Genomic DNA, 17,774 nt, shown 5'->3' on the forward strand with positions numbered 1-17,774 from the left:
TTAGAATAAGGGCAACAGATAAGCTTGCCTAAGTCAGTAATACTTCCTTTCAGCAATTAAAGCAAAGCTATAAACAAAAGCTCATAAAAGCAACAAAACTAATTATGGTACTGAGGCTCAAGTGGATGGAGGTTGCATATGGAGTGGTGAGCACTGTTTACATTACAGAAGAGCAATCAGCCACAATAAATAATAAACTTTATTTGGATATCCTTACTGGCATTTACTACTGCAGGAATAAAAGGAATATTCACAAAAAAAAAAAAAAAAAAGACTCACTCAGCTTGTTAAAGAGTCTGTCCAAAAGTACTTCATACAGCTTTGGGTCAATGATGTTTTTGAATTTGCTTCTGTACAATATACCTAAATTGGCCAAAGGAATACATTTCTACTATGTAATTACTGGAACTCTGTGCTGTTGAATCTGGCAAGATGAAAAAAATTAACAAATACATTATCAAGATACATATGGGGAATTTTTAAACTTGCTCCAAAGCTTTTTATCACCAACCTCCAGTTTATTTTGTGACAGAGTCAATAACCAACCATCTATTTTAATGTGCCAGTTCCAATACTTCGTAGAATTCCTTAGCATTATTCCCCCCAAATATTTTTTTTCCCAGGACCCCAGGTTTTGCAAGATTTTTACATGGGTAAAGTAAACCCAAACTCTTAGAACACAAGGACAAGTCTACTTAAATTTTACTTTAATATACAATTGCATTACAGCAGTAGCATCTGGCACACAGCACTCAGCCTGTAGTGCTGTAAATTATGTAAATGATGACTTCTTAGAGGAAGGGGAAGAAAAGATGTCATCAAGTTAACATGCATTTTTCAGAATTTTCATTTGCATTTTTAACCCCTTTGAGACCAGTCAAGTCATACACTTCCAATGGAAGTACCTTGCACATAAAAATAGCCAAAAGGCTTATTAGTCTAGTGGGGTTAATCAGGTTGGTTAGGTCTCACATGCCTTGAAGAGACAGACCCTGGGGAACACTGGCCCCTCTGCCATGAGCTGTCAGTGCACCACTGCCTGCAGCAGCTGCTCTCTGATTTTGGGGTCACAGAAGAAGCGGAGTTTGCGGGGCAGGAGCTTCACCTCCACAGGCATCGCTTCATACTCCTCATTATCAATGCCAAAGGATCCCTCAGTGCCCTGTGTGCAGTGAGTTAAACATCAAGTGTTATTTCAGCAAGGCTGATTTTACTAATAAAACACAGCTGCATACTTAGCTCAGTCTCAACCAAGATCACCCCCTGCCTCTGCCTTCCAGCCCATTTTCTCTCCACAACACAGGGAGACCTATCATTCACCACACAGAATGAATTAAGAGTCTGGTACATGAGATGTTACCTCACTTAGTTACTAATTGGTGATAATTAAACGCTAGGAAGCTCTAATGACCCGCATTGTTTATACTGAAGGATTCTTTTCTATTGGAACTACAATTATGTGCACTTAGATCTTGGGTCTGCCAGCGGTGACATAAACTAATCTGCACAAATGCCTGTTAAGTAACTTTTATTAAATCCATGTTACAAACCCCTTTCAGCTTTGTTTTACTGTATTGATCTGAAACATGAGATGCAAAGTAATTTACTGGCCAGGAATTAGTCAGCAGTAGAATTTTCTCAAGTGTTTAATGCTGATAAAGTCACCACGTGATTAAAACCATTCATCAAAATGGCAGGCTGACTACCTAAAAACAACTTCAGTGACTGCTTTGTGTGCCCTTGACTCACGGGAGGGCTGTGGGTACTCAAACCAACTCCAAGGGAACTGGGACACCAGAGCAGCACAGACATGGGGAACAGTACAAGTTCTGGCAGTCAAGTCCAACCTCCATCAACATGAACTGGTGAGACTCATCTGGGCTGCCTCCAGTTCCTCCACTGGAGCTGGGCCATGAAGTCAAACACTGCTCTGTACCATGCACCCATGTTCTGAAGACCTTAGCAGCAGCTGCAGTACGAACAGCTCATTTTATACCACAACCCTTACTTATGGCCCAGCTGTACTTAGCCCAGCACTGCAGAGTATTCTTTCAGAATCACAAATTTGCCATTATCTGAATTCAAGGCAAGCATTAAGATGCTGGTTAATCATGACATCATAATTAATGATTTTTATTTGGTAGCAACAGATTTTTTTGCCTTTCAACAAATTCTTTATCCCTTAATATGGAATTATTTTGCCAAATGATAGATCACTTGAAAACAGAAATTATCTATGAGATTAAATCAATGTCCTTGTGAAAACAAGAAACTGAACTCCCAGGGCTGCAATAACAGCTCAGAGGTAGGAAAAGACAAATCTAAATTACACAGGCAGGCACAACTTTGTCTTCTTTCTCAGCTTCATCATTTCAAAGTTTTGAGGCACTTCCTTATACTGATCTCAGCTCCCCTGCCCTGTCTCACCCTCCTTTGTCTCTAATATTTATCTTCTTCTCTACAGCACAATGCCTTCTGGGGTAAGATGTACACATCTTTAGTGCTAAGGAGAAGAAGATCTGCATATCACAGCATTACAGAATGCTTGAATCAACAGTGGATCATCTGGTCCAACCTCCCTGTTCAAGCAGGGTCATCCCAGAGCACATTACACAGGATTGTGTCCAGATGATTCTTAAGTATCTCCAGGGAGGGAGACTCCACAACCTCTCTGTGCAGTCTGTTCCAGTGCCTGGTTATCTGCACAGTAAAGAAGCTCTTCCTAATGTTCAGGTGGAACTTCCCACTTGTACGCAATACACTCAAGTAAGAGACCCTTTAACCATCATGACTGTCTCCATAAAGGATCTGCCACTATTTCCTGGCAGAACAAAGCTCCCCCATCAGGTTTACAGACTACTTGGGGAACTTCAGTATGCCTGTCCTGGCAAGGGACTCATGGCTGCACTGTGGAACTCAGTGTCTCACCTGCAGTGTAATCAATCTCCCAGATTTAGAGTAGAGATTTCTTAAAGTGCAGCATCAACAGGTAGAGGAAACAAAGTGAAAGAGTTTTTCAGCTCTCCCAGCTTCTCACCTCTGGAAGTTGCAAGATGCATCTGCTGGCTTGGATGCACTGACTCCCTTCAGGGCACATGTGTGGGTCACGCATCTTTTGACTTCTGTCCAAACCAAAAGAGAGGTAAGGTAAGGACATGCTTCTCTCACAAACAGCCTTCTTCAGGGATGGCATTTTGTTGTGGTAAATCACTATGCATTTGGTAAACTTAGAGGTTATATACACATATATTTGTGGGTTTAACTGTGAAAAAGTAGAAGAGTCCTTCCCTCTTCTGCTGCAGTCAATGCTAGTGCACCAACAGCCTCCAACCAGCTTCTGCTCTGAGGCTCACTAATTATATTTGAACACTGAGCACAGTTTTGTGCTCTTCACTTCCATGCTGAACTATGCACTTCCTGCAGTGACTACCATCTCCTCATAGCTCATGCAACTAAACTTACCAGCAACCTAAAAAACCTAAGCCAAAAAAAGATAGTAATTTAATGGTTCAATGTAACTATAATTCTATCTAAAAAACAAACAAAACACCCCCATTTTTCATATCAAAACCAAACAGCATGACATTTCCTATCAGCTGCTTCTGTTATCACTCATGAAGAAACCCTCATCATTTTATCCATTCCAAACAACATATCCAGTTTTGACAGTTTCTCTCTTCTAGTACCTGTGAGATTCTTATTTATGTACTGTACTTAGGTAAGTGCTGCTTCCTTTCCCATGCCGGTTGATGTCAAAAGGGACCACATGGAATGCAGTTTCCTGCCTTGGAAAGCTGGTGTTGCAAGTGCCATGGTCTATTCCAAGGCTTAGGCTGCTGTCCTGTCACTGTCTCAGCTGTTAGAGACACTGAGCTGTGATTCCTTTTCCCCACAAGTGCTGCTGCAGAGTGAGCACCAGCTCTGGGCTGTGCTGACCTTCCTCTGGCCTCCTGACTGACCACACAGGAACCTTTTGACTGACCACAGGCAAAGGACACACTGCACCCCAGACAGCAACCTCTGAGTCTGGGCCCCTCTCCAGACAGACAGCAACATATAAATAGCAGAGATAACAGCACAGAATTACAGTGTTAATACACCACAACTCTCAAGCATGATGGAATTATCACAGATATTTCTCAGACAGGCAATGCCTGCTGTCCCCAGTTTTCCATCTCTAGGCTGATATGAAAGAAGGGTGTATTTTAATATAGCCTAGGAAAAGAACTCACAAGAGCATGTCAGAATTTCCCTGTACACCAAGTCTTCTATGCCCTGAGGAAGGCAGTGCCTCTAAAGTCACAGAAAATCCCAGAGAAGGATCATGAGAAGAAAGGGCTGAAACAGGAGATGAAAATGAAAGACAAAGGAAGAAAAGCTAAGGAAAGGGCAGGGAAGGACAGAAGCAATATTAACTGTGGAAAGCTTGGTTTTAATCAAATATGTATACACTGAAAGATTGATGAGTGACTGTGAGGGAATTAAACATCTTCCAGCAATATAAATTATAAATCATTGATGGCATGCAATACTGTCAGTTTATACAGGGCTGTACAAACAAGCAGCAAGATTTCTCACTTAAAGTTTAACCTGCTTGGAGTTTATCATACAAGGTCCTAGATACTAGATAGATACAAGGCATACTCTGGTGAGTAAACAGATTTTTTTGGCCAGTGAAGGCACATGAAGCTTCTATAGAGATGTAATTATGGGGTCAAGGTAAACTCAAAAGAGCCAAGACATGGAATTAAAGATCAATCAAAGTAAAACACTGGTAGAAGCAAATAAGACAACTCCACCTGCAGTGATTGCCCCTCTAGTGGTCCAGCAGAAAAAAAATCATAATCCATTTCCTTTAGACTCGGCTCCTCACTCAAGACCAGACAGCAATGTGAAATAGATACAAGATCAGAAGTCTAACAGCAAGTTTCCATTGATTGTTGCATCCCACTCTATGCGGGACCACAAAAACACAGGCAGAGAGAGAACCACAACACCTACTGCACATAACACACAACTAGAATGTCATTTTCATATCCAGAAGCTGCCAATGTTAAATGAGTCAGAGTGAGACCTCTAACAGTGCATCCCAGTTTTATGCACTGTGGATGATAACTGCAATCATGCCCTGGAGTGACAGATCTCCATACTTACATATACAGAATCTAAACCGGCTACCAGGATGTGGATTACTGATGCCACACTTTCCATGCCTGCTCTCCTTCCCTGCAGCACTCCTTAGTAAGCACTCCACTGTAAACAACTCTTCTTCTCCCACCTTATTTAAACATCTATGGCTGCTGGGGATGCTCTTGTTCACACAGCCAGAGGGCACCTTTATACACCTGGGATGACTTCCTCCTTTCTTGGAAATGGAACAGCAGCTGCCCTCCAGCACACTGATGCATCCCCACACCTCCCCAGACACACACACTGCCTGAGCCTCCATGGCACTCTCCTGCTGGATGTGTGGTGACCCATCAGCTCATGTCAGTGCCCTCTCCAATATAAAAACCCCTTGTTACCTGCACTGATAAGGTATTTCCCCTAAAAACCTTTTTCAACCCCACAAATTCTGGTATTTAAACTATGCAGTAAAAAAGAAGAAAAAAGAAAGAGCTGTTTCACACATTTCCAAAGACAAACCCTGTTGCTGCTAGGCAATGGGGGGCCTCTGATAATGGGCTTAACTCAACTCCAGCTGGCAAATCACAGTGGGACCTCTGAACACCCTGATTCTGCCTTGAAAAAACAGGGCACCTTTTCTCTGCTCTGACTCCTCTCTGTACAACTAACCATCCTCTTCCACTGCTCCCACACACCTCTTTGTCTTTCTTTGTTACCTACAGGCTTTTGGGCACTATTTAATCAAAAGAGCTTGTTCCTCTGAACTTTGCTTGAACAGCTCAAAGCTTTCAGTACTGCCTCTAATTAGCTCTCAACAGCAGGGCTGTGGTAAAGCCCCTCAGAGGCTTTTTCTGCATGACACTAACTGCAGTCAGAAATGAGCCACACTCCTGCAGGGAGCACGTCCAGCCAACACAGGAGGTATTATTTACACTGGGAATACACTTGAATATGCCTCCCTCAAGTCACACAAGCTCATCTACTTTTTTCTGCCAGCAAAGTGTTTGAGAACCCAGAATATCATCTTCTTTATGAGACCAGATTCCTCTTGCTTCTAACAGGAAAACTGCCTCCTTCTTTCCCTCTGTAGCCTTCAAAGCAAACAAATCAGTCCCAGGCAACCACAGTCCACATGCTCATGCAATTTGAAAGCAGCTGCAGGTGGTAACCTGACTTACAGTGTATGCATAGGTCAGAAGATTCTATTCCTACTGAGGTTCCTGGGAGGCTCAAATAAGAGGCCTGAGTTTGCATCAGTATCATAAACAATATTCTTGCAGGAATTATTAGAGTGATGACAAGCAGGTAAAACTGCACCCAAATGCCCCCACTGATTTCACTAGAGGGAGCTCGAAGATTAAGAAAACAGCAAATGAAAAGGTAATATGGAGAGGAGCTCTCCTGGATTCAGCAGGAAAATCTGTTGCTGGTAAAACCTGCACTGAAGATGCAATGTATTTGTGAGTGGGACTGTAAGAAGGAGCTGGAAAAGGCAGCTCTGATTTGCTTTTTGTAAGAGCAGGAGGAACAAGCACACAAGACATCATCACAAGTACAAAGGCAGCAGTAACATTGACTTGCTCCACATACTGCTTCTTTATACCTGCTTGTATGTGGAATAAATAAGGTTGCAGGTATAAAGAAGCAGTATGTGGAGCAAGTCAATACATTTGCTTAAAGTCCTTGTTTAAATTCACACCTTCCAAAGTTCTTCCAGCCTAGACCTCATTTCCTCCCAGAGCTATTGAGGCAAGGAAGCTTTTATTGGAGGAGGCCCTGTCTAATCACAGTTCAAGAATTCCCAGGCACCACTAGCACAAACAAATCAGCTCTGTGACCCACCTCTCAATCCACTGAGCAGCTAGGGCTGAGAGATTCTGGGCTAAGTCTGCACAGCTGCCTATAAAACTCAGTAAGGACAGTAATAAAGCTGTGCTGACTTACAGCAACAGGGGAAAAGATGAAAGGTATAGCAAACTCAGAAGCTAGGAAGAACGCCAGGTTCTGGACTTCTGCCTTGTTTACAGAAACAGAAGATGAGTGAGAATTTTAAAGAATAAAAGTACTAGTCCCTGAGAACAGTACTGGCTGATGTGCTTTGCAGTCCTCTGCTTCTGAATCTTGCAGCACAGCATGAGAGAAAACTAGCACACTTTTCAGAGACCCTGGTCCTTTTTGCAGCCTTGCCATACTCACCCTCTGTGAACAAACTCCCCTTTGCTGACACACTCTGCCTCGATGCAAATGTCCATGAAGTCCTTAGTGCGCTGTGCAAAAAAGGATTCAGGAATCAAGCAGTTAACATCTCAAAGTGCCACACCCATGACACTGCAATATGTTCACACAATGGCCACTCCTTTGTCCCCCAAAAGGAGGCAGAAGATGCATTTCTGCATTTCATGCTTTATTCAAATCTCAACTTGAGATTTGAATTAGAAATTACAGACTGTATTTTCCCATTAATGAATATTCAATAAATACCACAAGAAGCAAAATAATGAGTCACACGTTTGGCTTCTTGTTACATTTAAAGACAATAGCAGATCTCTTAGGCTCTTACTTAATTTCTATTCAATGGGTCTTTCATGAATTTAAGCAATAGTACAATGATAAAACATTTGGCCACCAAACACCACAGTAAGAGGATTTTAAACAATACAAATTGGAAATCAAAGTGTCCTTGGTAACAATCCTCTAAACTCCTTACTTAGCTTTCCCATTTACAGCCTGCCCTTACACTGAGTATACAGTACAGCTTTTTTCAGGAAAGCAATTTTAATTAAGACACAACTTTTTTTTTCATGCATTTTAATATTTTTGTCCTGGCAAAAGTCATAGTGAGCAGATGCAATCAAAATGACAGAAGTAAAAATAAATGCATCTATTAGTGTAACTTGGTTTACTCCTTGGTTTATTCCTGTGCTGTTCTGCAGAGGCACTGCCTGAGCTACACCTGTATGGCTTTATCAGCTTCCCTCCAGTGGGGCAGCCTCTGCATGAATCTGAGGTGAGACACAGACTGGCTGGCAGCAGCCAGCAGGTATGGCTGGTATGGATTTCAGAGAGGTGCTGGGCAGCTTTGAGAACTACAGGGACAATGGTTTCAAGAGGGGGACTTGAATGCAGTAATAAGGGATCTACACTTGTAGAAAAAGAGTATTAGTATCAAGTATGCACTATCAAGATACTTCCTTCTCTAGAAACAAGAAAGTACAACTGGTCTAACATGAACTTCTCCATTTCTCTAGGTTATACAAGAGACCTGAGAACCCTACATCACTTCCTTCTTTTCAAAACCAATATTAAAGTGCATCTTGAAGGCCTAAGGGAGGCAAAACAGACAAAACCACAGAAAGTATCTGATTGCCACAAACTCCCTCATGCTCTCTGTTTTTGGTAGGTCTGTTTTTACTTTACATCACTGGCTCCAATCCAGTTCAACAACCAAAACTCTTCAGTTCAAGTGTCACCTAGAAACCACTAAAAAAAATCCAAATACTAGTCTCTGTCTAGCTTCTACCATTACTAGGACAGTGACAATCCAAATCATAAACCACAACAAAGAAGAAACTAAAGTTCATGGTGGTATATTCTAAAGAGAAACTAGGAGAACATTAAAAAACTATATTTGCCTGTTTGGGTTCTTTTGGACTGATCCTACAAGATAACATATCAATACAACTCACATTTTTATGTTCTTAAAAACCCTGACTTCTAAGGAAGAAATATGTTGCAGAAAGCTCAACACCTCCTGTTAACCTGGGTATAGTGGCAAGGGTTTCCTGCACCCTCGAGGAAGAAATGAAGGGCAGCTCACCAGTATAGGATCACTGTGTAAGCATTTTCCTGTAAAATTAAAAGACTGACATCCATCCAAATAGCTTTCACAGCAGTAAAATTGCACCAAAACACAGGCATGAGCCAAAGAGATGTTCTAAAACAGTGTATGAACAGCATGAACGTGCTGAGAAAGTTATGACAGGAACAGTTCCTTTGATGCCTTGCTTCTATTCTTTCAACCACCTGCACTTCCTTTCCTTCAAATCAGTGTAGCCCATGTCCTTTCCCTAGTACCAATTATTTTTAACTCCACTCTGCAAGTCTAAAAAAGAGAGAAAAATAAAAAATTCCAGCCAGACACTCAGGCTCAGCTTCCTTCTAGCAGCAGTTGATAAAAGAGAATCACTCTCACATAAGTGAAGAGGGAAAGGAATGTTTCTTGGTGCTTTTTTCACTCATGGGAAATCCTAAAACTTCTGTTTAGCTACTGAAATCTTGTGCACATTCTTTCTGATCCCACTGCATCCCAGTTTTACTTTGGTCTCCTGTACTTTCACACTGGATCTGAAACTTGCCCATTCCTCGATCATGGATCTCTTCTTCCATGAAGCAGTAAATGTTATTTATATACACGCAAGAATGGGAGTTCAGCAAGACAGGAAAACCCTGTGGGCAGGCAGCATTTGGAATCCCATTATCTTATGGTCTTACTGCTAGATCAAGCTGTTTGTTCCGAGTTGCAATGGAAAGCTCAATGGTGGACAGCTTCAGCTTCTCCCAGTCCTCTGGGGCTACCTCCTGGGGGAACTCTGTGCAGCAGGAAGAGAAGGAATCAGTCATTCAGTGGAATTTAATGACACAGATCACTATGAAGCAGATGACAGACACAAAAATCAGTCTGAGCCACTCCGGCCACTGGTTTTGTTTCTCTAAAATGTCAAAATCTTAAAAAATTAAAAGGGAGCTTAGAAGTACTGAAGAAAAGAAATAACACCATCAGCATTTGCATAGTATCAGAAAAGACTGTCAAACACAGTACATCACAGCCCTGTGAATCCTCATGTCCAGGGATTGACAGATCTCCTGGGCTGGTGACAGAAACATTTAGAAAACCCATGAAATGTTAGCACCAAAAAAACAGGAAACCAATGGTCAGGAGGCTGTGGTAACACATTTTCTACAGGAGGAGCTCCACAGTTCAGTTCTTGCACCCAGGTCACCTGGCTCATGCTCCTGCATGAATCACCTCTGCTAGCCAAGGAGGAATGAGGTCTTAGCAACAGACTCTCCTTCCACAACTCAACCCAAGTGAGACTCAGAGAACACAAGATTTATGGTACAGAAAGAATTTAACATACTAAGAGAAATTTAGGCCTGGCCCAAATGTTACTGTTCTATTTACAGCAACAATTGTTGCTTTGTGTCAGCAACTCTCCCCACCCTGGAAAAACAAGGGCTGCTCCTCTCTGCCCAGCTCACTAAGAAGCCATTCTGCTGGAAGAAGATTAAGAAGCTCACCCAGAAGTGCCAAGTATCCTCAATGGATGCCTCCACTGCAAAGGCAACTGTGAGTCCAGGGAATGCCCTGGGTTCTCTAAGTGAGTATTTGCTTATGAGACCACAAACATCTGTTCCATTTCTGAGAGATGCCTCTATAACCATCTTGAACAAAAATCATAGTTTAAATAAATAAAAAAAGGAAACAAATAAATAACAGTAACAAAGAAAGAGAGCAGTGAAGCAGACATGCCCTCCACACAACACAGCCCTGGATGTGTCAGAGGAGCAGAGCCTGCCTGTGAGCTGATGGCAGAGCACAGCCAGCCCACCTTTTGGAGATGACCAGTATGATCGCAGCCGTCGGTAAAGCCTCACATACAAAGGAGGTCTGGATGATTTCTCCTCTGGCTCCTCTGGAGGTCTCTCAGTTGGACCCATGTACATGAGACAAGCTTGATGTTTCTGAGGCCACTCCTTGGATTTACATGGAAAGAAAAGACAGAAGATAAAGGGCATTTTGTTGAGGGCATGTCCTGTGTATTCTGTTTAGTCCTGTAGCCTATTTACTGTGTACTCACACATAGTCCTGCAGAGCTACTCAGGCCACCCCACTGCTTCAGCCTACTTTAATGGCTCTCCAGTCTCCAGGTTCATTGGTGAGATGACAACTCTGCAGTTTCAAAAAGATTACCCCCAGTTCCCAAATCCACTAATCTAATCCTTCCCTGCACAGGAGTGAGGGCATTTTCCCCTCTGTGAACAGAGGGTGAAGGGATGTTTCCTTTGCTGCTGAGGTGTGGTAGGGTGACACAGCTGCTTCTGGCTGGAGGGAACAACCCAAACCAGCCAGGTCACCAGCAATGTCTGAAGGCACAGCTGGTTTCTGCATGGCAACAACGCAACCTCAAAGAGCAACTGCTCAGCAGGATCCAGTGCAAACAGACAAAGCCTGCAGTGCTGTGTGCAGCCAAGGGGCACTAAAACCTGACAGGCCTTTGTTCTCCACAACTCAAATAATCCAGACCTGACCTGATAGCCAGGTGCTTCTGAACAGCAACACAACAGCTCTTAAGGCAAGTCATGTGAGCTTCATAAGGCATCTTAAAAAAAAAAAAAAAAAAAAAAAAAAGAGAAAAGTACTAACACCTTCTTGGTGATATTTCAGATTCCAGCATCAGGGCTACAGAAGAACCTTAGCTTTCAAAATAACACTGACAAAATTTATTTCCTGTCATTGTTTTGAAAATAATTTCAGAAATGCTCCAAACATAGGACATTTAATTGGTTTTTAAATTTATATACTAAAACAACACAGCCAAGAGCCCACATGAACTCAGCACAATTATTTTTCTACGTACAAAATTTCAGAAGTAGTTTTTGATCATGCAGCACAGATTGGTAAACTAATTCACCTCACACCTCTGAGAGCAAGGAAAGACTCCACTCTCATACCTACATAATAAGCAGGACAAACAGAGGTTGTATCAGTAGGGCAGTACACAAACAATAAATATTAATGATTAAATGGAAAAGCAGAAATGCTGTGATCATTTAAGCTTGTGTATTTTAGAAAAGATGATAACACTCATAACAATGCCCCTACCAATATCAGAGGTGATATTTCCAATTACACTCTTTTTCAGCTAGAGGTCATCCTGTTTCAAGAGACACCCCCAGTAAAACCAGAAAATATGAAGTGTGGAGCAGCAAACACAAGCCAGGAAGAGATTAAACTCAACAGGCTGGAGACACCTCTTGTAGAAATTAACAAAATCGTAACACAAGAGGCACATGTGAATATCACAATTCGGTGAGATCAGGTAGAAAGTTTTCTATCTAAATGGCTGAAGAAGTGGGCACTTCTCTTTAACCTTCAGCAGGTTAAACAGATCTTTTTAATGTACAATTAATAGCTCACCAGAGAAATCCACTATCACCAGCCCCAGCTGAACCTAAGGACTCAAAAAAAGTGAGAAAGGAGGTGGACAGAAAAGACGAATAGGTTTCTACCTAGAATGCCAGAACACAGAAGCATAACCTCAAATTTTCTGTGGATGAGAGGGGGGGAAAAGCCTTCCCAACTTTTCTGGATACATTACCATTAATCCCCTTTACAGGAGCTGCCTCTAAAGGAAGCACTGGCATTGTCACAGACAGCATGGCTAGACTGCACTATTTGATCTGCTGTACCAGCTCCTGGGCATTTTCACTGCCTTTCAGGAGGCTCCTTGTATGTTGAGAGTAAAGGAAAACCATGTGAATGAAAATGCCTCACCTTTAATGCAGGTCAAATTTAAATCTTTCCAGGATCAATTTTAAGCAACAGGAAAGTTTAAGGTGAGATAAAAGCTATTCATCTTGATGTTCATTTTACTACACAAGGAAGCCTGATTATCAATGTGCATGAGCAGTCTAATTATAGACCCTTCTGCCAGATGAATAAATCAGAGTGAAATGTTATTACAAAGACTGTTGAGAAAATGTGGCTGAGCACTTTAGCACTCCACCACTGCTGCTCACCAGTTTCACAGGGGGTTACTGGCTTCCCCTGGTGATCTTGTAGCAAAAACTAAAAAAAAAATTAGAAGTATTTTTCTTCTCCTTCCTCTCTTCAGCAGTAATCTATCAATTGGTAGGCTTTTTTTAACAAGTTTTAGCCCCATTTTATATTGTTATCAGAATTCTTCAGGAAAGCTTGCAGTCATATTTTACAAAGCAAAGTCAGCCTGTTCATTTCCCAAACATGTTCCTCACAATTAATGTTTACCTTAAATATACTGAACAAATGAGCTGCTTTGGTTTTCAGAGGCCCAAGGTACCAGTACCTGGAAAAAGAACAGAAACACAATTTCTAAGATATCCAGGGATCAATACTGGGAAAGGGAGAAACTCTGCATATAGTCAGAGCATACAGACTGAGTTAGTGCTCCCTGACAACCTTTAGCTTTTTGATACAGTAAAATAGTTTCTACACATCACAGCAGCCCAGCAGTGACATCCCTATCCTGAGTTACACATCACCAAAATGCAGTGTATAATCTTCACTACAGGCAGCAGGACATCTCACTATCAGAATTTTACTTTGTTATGGGAGACAACTGGGGATGATTCAAAGGTCTGCGGTCTAACAGCTGATGGTGTGCATCCCCAACATGCAATACAGCAAATTTCAAAGATTGGAGGAAACAAAAGCCAAAGGCTTCAGTGACAAAAGAACCAGCCAACGTTCATAAGTCCCAAAAGATTCTCACATCAAAATCAGGGTTTTACAAAATAAAAATCCTGCCATCCATACAGCACTGTACAGAATCTAAAGATGTGACTGTATTTAGGCAGGCTTGATCAGTGTCATTCACCAAAGAGGGTCAACAAAGCACATTGAACACCACCAGCTCAAGAATTCTGCAGATTTAAGGGTCTCATCAACCATTAAGGCATGCAAATGTGCCACCACTCCCCTCAAGCCATGAAACTGTCTGTAAAATAGTAACATAAGACAGCGCTACATCTCCAGCAGCACAGTCATCGCAGAGGGACTGTCAGACACACTTCTGGAACTGAGTCTTATGGCTTAACTCCCTTTGAGTTCTTTTCAGTTTATGATCAGCTGCACTGGAACACACCAAATGCTTTCAGTCCAATAACCCATCTCTCACAGGGAGCAAAAGTGGATGAAGTGGGAAAGTATAAAAACAGGACAAGCATACGAGGATTTTGTTCCAAGCAGACTCTGAGCACTTGTTCATTTGTTGCTGAAGTGCTTTCCAAGCTGGACACATTTCTCTGCATTCAAAAACATTTATGGAAGGAAGCAGGGCTGGAGGATGTTCGTGTGCCACATGTACCAAAGGTGCTGTCATGCCTCCAGCACTGAGCCCAAAGGACTCTTGCAAAAGGGAAGTGCTGCAGGGAAAGATGCGAAGGCTGACACCAGGAGAAAAGCAGGGCATGGGCAGGAAGGCCAGCAGGAGTGCAGAGCAGAGAGAAGAGCATTTCCTTGGACTGGGGGCTGCAATCAGCAGGAGAGCCTGCAGCACAGCCAAGTCAGCACCTACACAGCCCACTAAGAATGTCCCTGGCCTCCCAGGGACCAACAACCTGAGTACTGCATCTCCCCCATCCCCTCTTAAACCTACTCAAACATTTGCCAGACAAACTCCAGAGGTCTGCTACCTCTTCCTGACAAAGACAGCTCATTCACAAAGCACATGGTATTTCCTTACAGCTTTTACTACATTTCCTCCATAAGAGTTTGGGGAGTGAGCTGCTTTGGCTCTGCTGCTCCTTCAGCAGATAATGTCATTTGATACACAGACACTGACATGTTAAGCGTCCATTTGGAGAAAGCCCAATAATTATGAGTTTAGCATTCAGAGAACAGTCATCAGATAGCACAGTCCATGCCACTTCTGGCAGGAACCTGAAGGCATTTCTACTGCATCTGATGTCCCTTGCTGGAATTGAGTTTCAGAGTACACACACAGCTTTTCATTGGCAGGTGATGAAAAACAATGGCCAATTACTTTACTTAGACTTTACTCAAGGGAGAGATTTTCCCTCTGAACAATGAAGTTCCAGAAGCAGATACCACAAGGCAAGAAGAAAGTAAATACTTAAAAGAACAGGCCAGCACCAAATATTTATGTCAAATTACAAGAATTCTGATACATCTTACACTCTCATGTGTGTAATAAAAGATCCAGCAAGAGTGGGTGCCTCTGCCTGTCAGATGCCTACATTCAGAAAAAGACTTCCTTGAGAGAAGGGAGTGTATCTTTTTAGGCAACAGATACTAAAAAGGGTACAGTTTCAAAAAATAGTATTTTCTTACTTGCTAGCTTTAACTCCTGCATCTCTATAAGATCCCCATCTTAAACCAGAGACTGCAAACACAGGCTGCTCCTTTTTTCCCTGTAAAGAAAAATAAACATTGCAAAATTGCTTTCTCTTACCTTTTTTCCAACTTTATTTTCTCAAGTTTGAAAAACAGCGTTGCTACATAAAAACTTCTGTTAAATTTCTACACAGAAATTTAACAGAAGAAGTATGACAAAGAGCTAACAGCAATAAAGCTTAGCAGAATTTAAGCACTGTACATTCCATCTGCTCCAGGGAGGAATATAAGAGGAGAAGTTTTGAGTAGGTAGCCTGAGTTTGACTGCACACCCAGCAATGGCCATTTCATTTTGTGGATTTGACTGTTAGCCAAAAGCAAGGAGCTCTACACAGCAACACAACACTCTTGCTGCAGAAATGTCCATTCTACAACTGAACAGAAAAATAATATTCAGAAACCACACGAGGCATAGTCAAAGGTTTTCCAATTTTGTATTTTTCAATTTGTCAAGAAAGCTATTAACTTCACAATCCACATGAAAGCATCAAATCAGCAGAGAGCTATTGCTATCTCTCACCATTGCTACAGAAACACCACTGTAGTAAGTTTTGTATTCATCAATATTCTCTGAGTCTCAAAGAAAGGCAATGTTGAGGCATTTTAGTGTTTTCTTCTGTTTAGATTGTCTGATGCCATAGCACATGGTGGAGAAATGACTGCCAGCAGAACTGCTGATATCAGAAACTAAAATTCATAACAGCAAGACACAGAGGAAAACCAGTCCATGTAAACACAAAAACATCAGAATGGGAAAGCTTTAGAAATGTTGGTTTCCAAGTAAGTAGATGCTTTCACCTTGATCTGTAAGACATCAAGTGGAACTGTCTCTCCCTTCAAAATGGCCAATGTAGCATTAGTAATATGTCTGCAAAACAAACAGGAAAAAAAGCAAAGGAAAACAAACAGGAATAAAAGAAATGAGTACACTTTACAATTACTTTTTTTTTCCTAGCAAATTCCACTATGAGTCCAAGTAGGGCTTTTTTTCAGCAAAAGTAAAAACCCCAGGGAAAGTGCTACACTCAACTGAAATCAGAAAGCAAAATGGGTGGTTGACACACATGCAAAAACCTAACAAACAGCAAAATATAGAAAACAGCAAAATGAAATTATCAGTCTAAGCTTTTGAGATAGTCCTCCTTTCTGAGCTAACCTGGGAGGTCAGAGGCCAACTGTGTTACCTCTTATTTCAGATATTTAACACATTAAGGACATAAATCGTGGTTTTATTTTAGTGGTAGCAAGTATTACAGCCTGGGAGAGCATAGGACAGCATGACTGGTCTCAACTCATATGTCTGAGATTGAACTGCATTAGCATGTGCTAATTTATTTTGAAGTTTTTAATCAATGTAAATCTACCTATCAGCAGTGCCCATATTGTTTAGGTCTCCATTAAGTTGTGGACAGTAGCCAGGGCACTTTGTTATTTCAAGCTGTAGAGACTTTGGTTACAAAATCTTTTAAGTCCACTAAATAGTCTATGTTCAAACCTTGAAGCATGTACTTGATTGAAACCCCTTCTTTGTTTTCAAAGTTGGGTAATATTTAGTTTCCATACTGCATATGTTTCCAGTGTCTCAGCTGGACAAGGAAAAAAATGCAGTTTTCAGATCCAGCCCAATAGTCATATGAATCAGTGGGAGAAACTGCCTTTGGTTTCATCAGGATTACAACAGTGAGACAGATAAGGAAGCTGTTCTTCCCACAGCCCATCTTCTCTCCCAGCTCTTATCTTTCTCTAAGACCTTTACAGTTCCTACACTCCCAAGACAGTGCTGAAGGATCCGAAGTCCAAATATTTCTTCCAAAAATATTACTTCTGCACTTCTTAACTCAGGTTCTGCCACTGGTGCGGGTTGTTGAGCGGCATATTGACCAAATTACCTTCAACTTCTCCAGTGTGCTGCAGTCCCACCTGCATGGTTCATTACCTTGGCACAAGAAGATCATCCATTTCAAACAGCTTCTTTAGAACCCAAACATAAATTATTATTTTAATCTTAGCTCCTGATTACAGCCTTGTCCACCTTTCTGGGCTTCAAAGCCCTCTGGTAGTTTTAAGGAAGGATGTTATGCCAGCTGACTCGTGGGTTTTATGTATGATGGATATTAGCAAGGGCTCCACAAAGAGAACAATGTTAATGAGTTACTGGGAGAGTGAGAGTGAAAAGATTTCAGGACCAAGAAGAAATATATTCATTATTATGAGAGGAGAGGAAGGGAAAAATTGAAAAGAGATGAAGTGTGGGGAAAAACAAAGATTGACTCTCTTTTCTCTATAGAAGTGGACAAAACAATCCTGCAGCAAACTGAACTGCAAACAACAGATATCACCGGACCGGATCATATTGAGGATGCAGTAGAAGAATTGAGTTGTTGGATTACTGCCAGCATCAGTCCCACCACAGGGAAAGTCAGTTCTGCCCCGCAAAAGTCAGTAACGGGATCCAACCTTTCCCATATTGCTG

General features: G+C 41.7%; 1 protein-coding gene across 1 annotated transcript in view; it reads right to left on the bottom strand.

Moving 5' to 3' along the window:
* Positions 1 to 275: 275 nt before the first annotated feature.
* The window catches only part of AGK (acylglycerol kinase), a 36,401-nt gene continuing 18,902 nt past the window's right edge, over positions 276 to 17,774 (bottom strand). Inside the window, exons 8-15 of the mRNA XM_058805007.1 lie at positions 16,100 to 16,169; positions 15,239 to 15,318; positions 13,175 to 13,232; positions 10,737 to 10,881; positions 9,619 to 9,716; positions 7,324 to 7,394; positions 3,038 to 3,122; positions 276 to 1,162 (exon numbers count right to left, since the gene is read on the bottom strand). Of these exons, the coding sequence (XP_058660990.1) occupies positions 1,025 to 1,162; positions 3,038 to 3,122; positions 7,324 to 7,394; positions 9,619 to 9,716; positions 10,737 to 10,881; positions 13,175 to 13,232; positions 15,239 to 15,318; positions 16,100 to 16,169 (745 nt within the window). The 3' untranslated portion in view covers positions 276 to 1,024. The remainder of the gene's footprint in view (positions 1,163 to 3,037; positions 3,123 to 7,323; positions 7,395 to 9,618; positions 9,717 to 10,736; positions 10,882 to 13,174; positions 13,233 to 15,238; positions 15,319 to 16,099; positions 16,170 to 17,774) is intronic.

The sequence above is a fragment of the Ammospiza caudacuta genome, chromosome 5 (assembly GCF_027887145.1).
Source record: "Ammospiza caudacuta isolate bAmmCau1 chromosome 5, bAmmCau1.pri, whole genome shotgun sequence".
Taxonomy (NCBI): Eukaryota; Metazoa; Chordata; class Aves; order Passeriformes; family Passerellidae; genus Ammospiza; species Ammospiza caudacuta.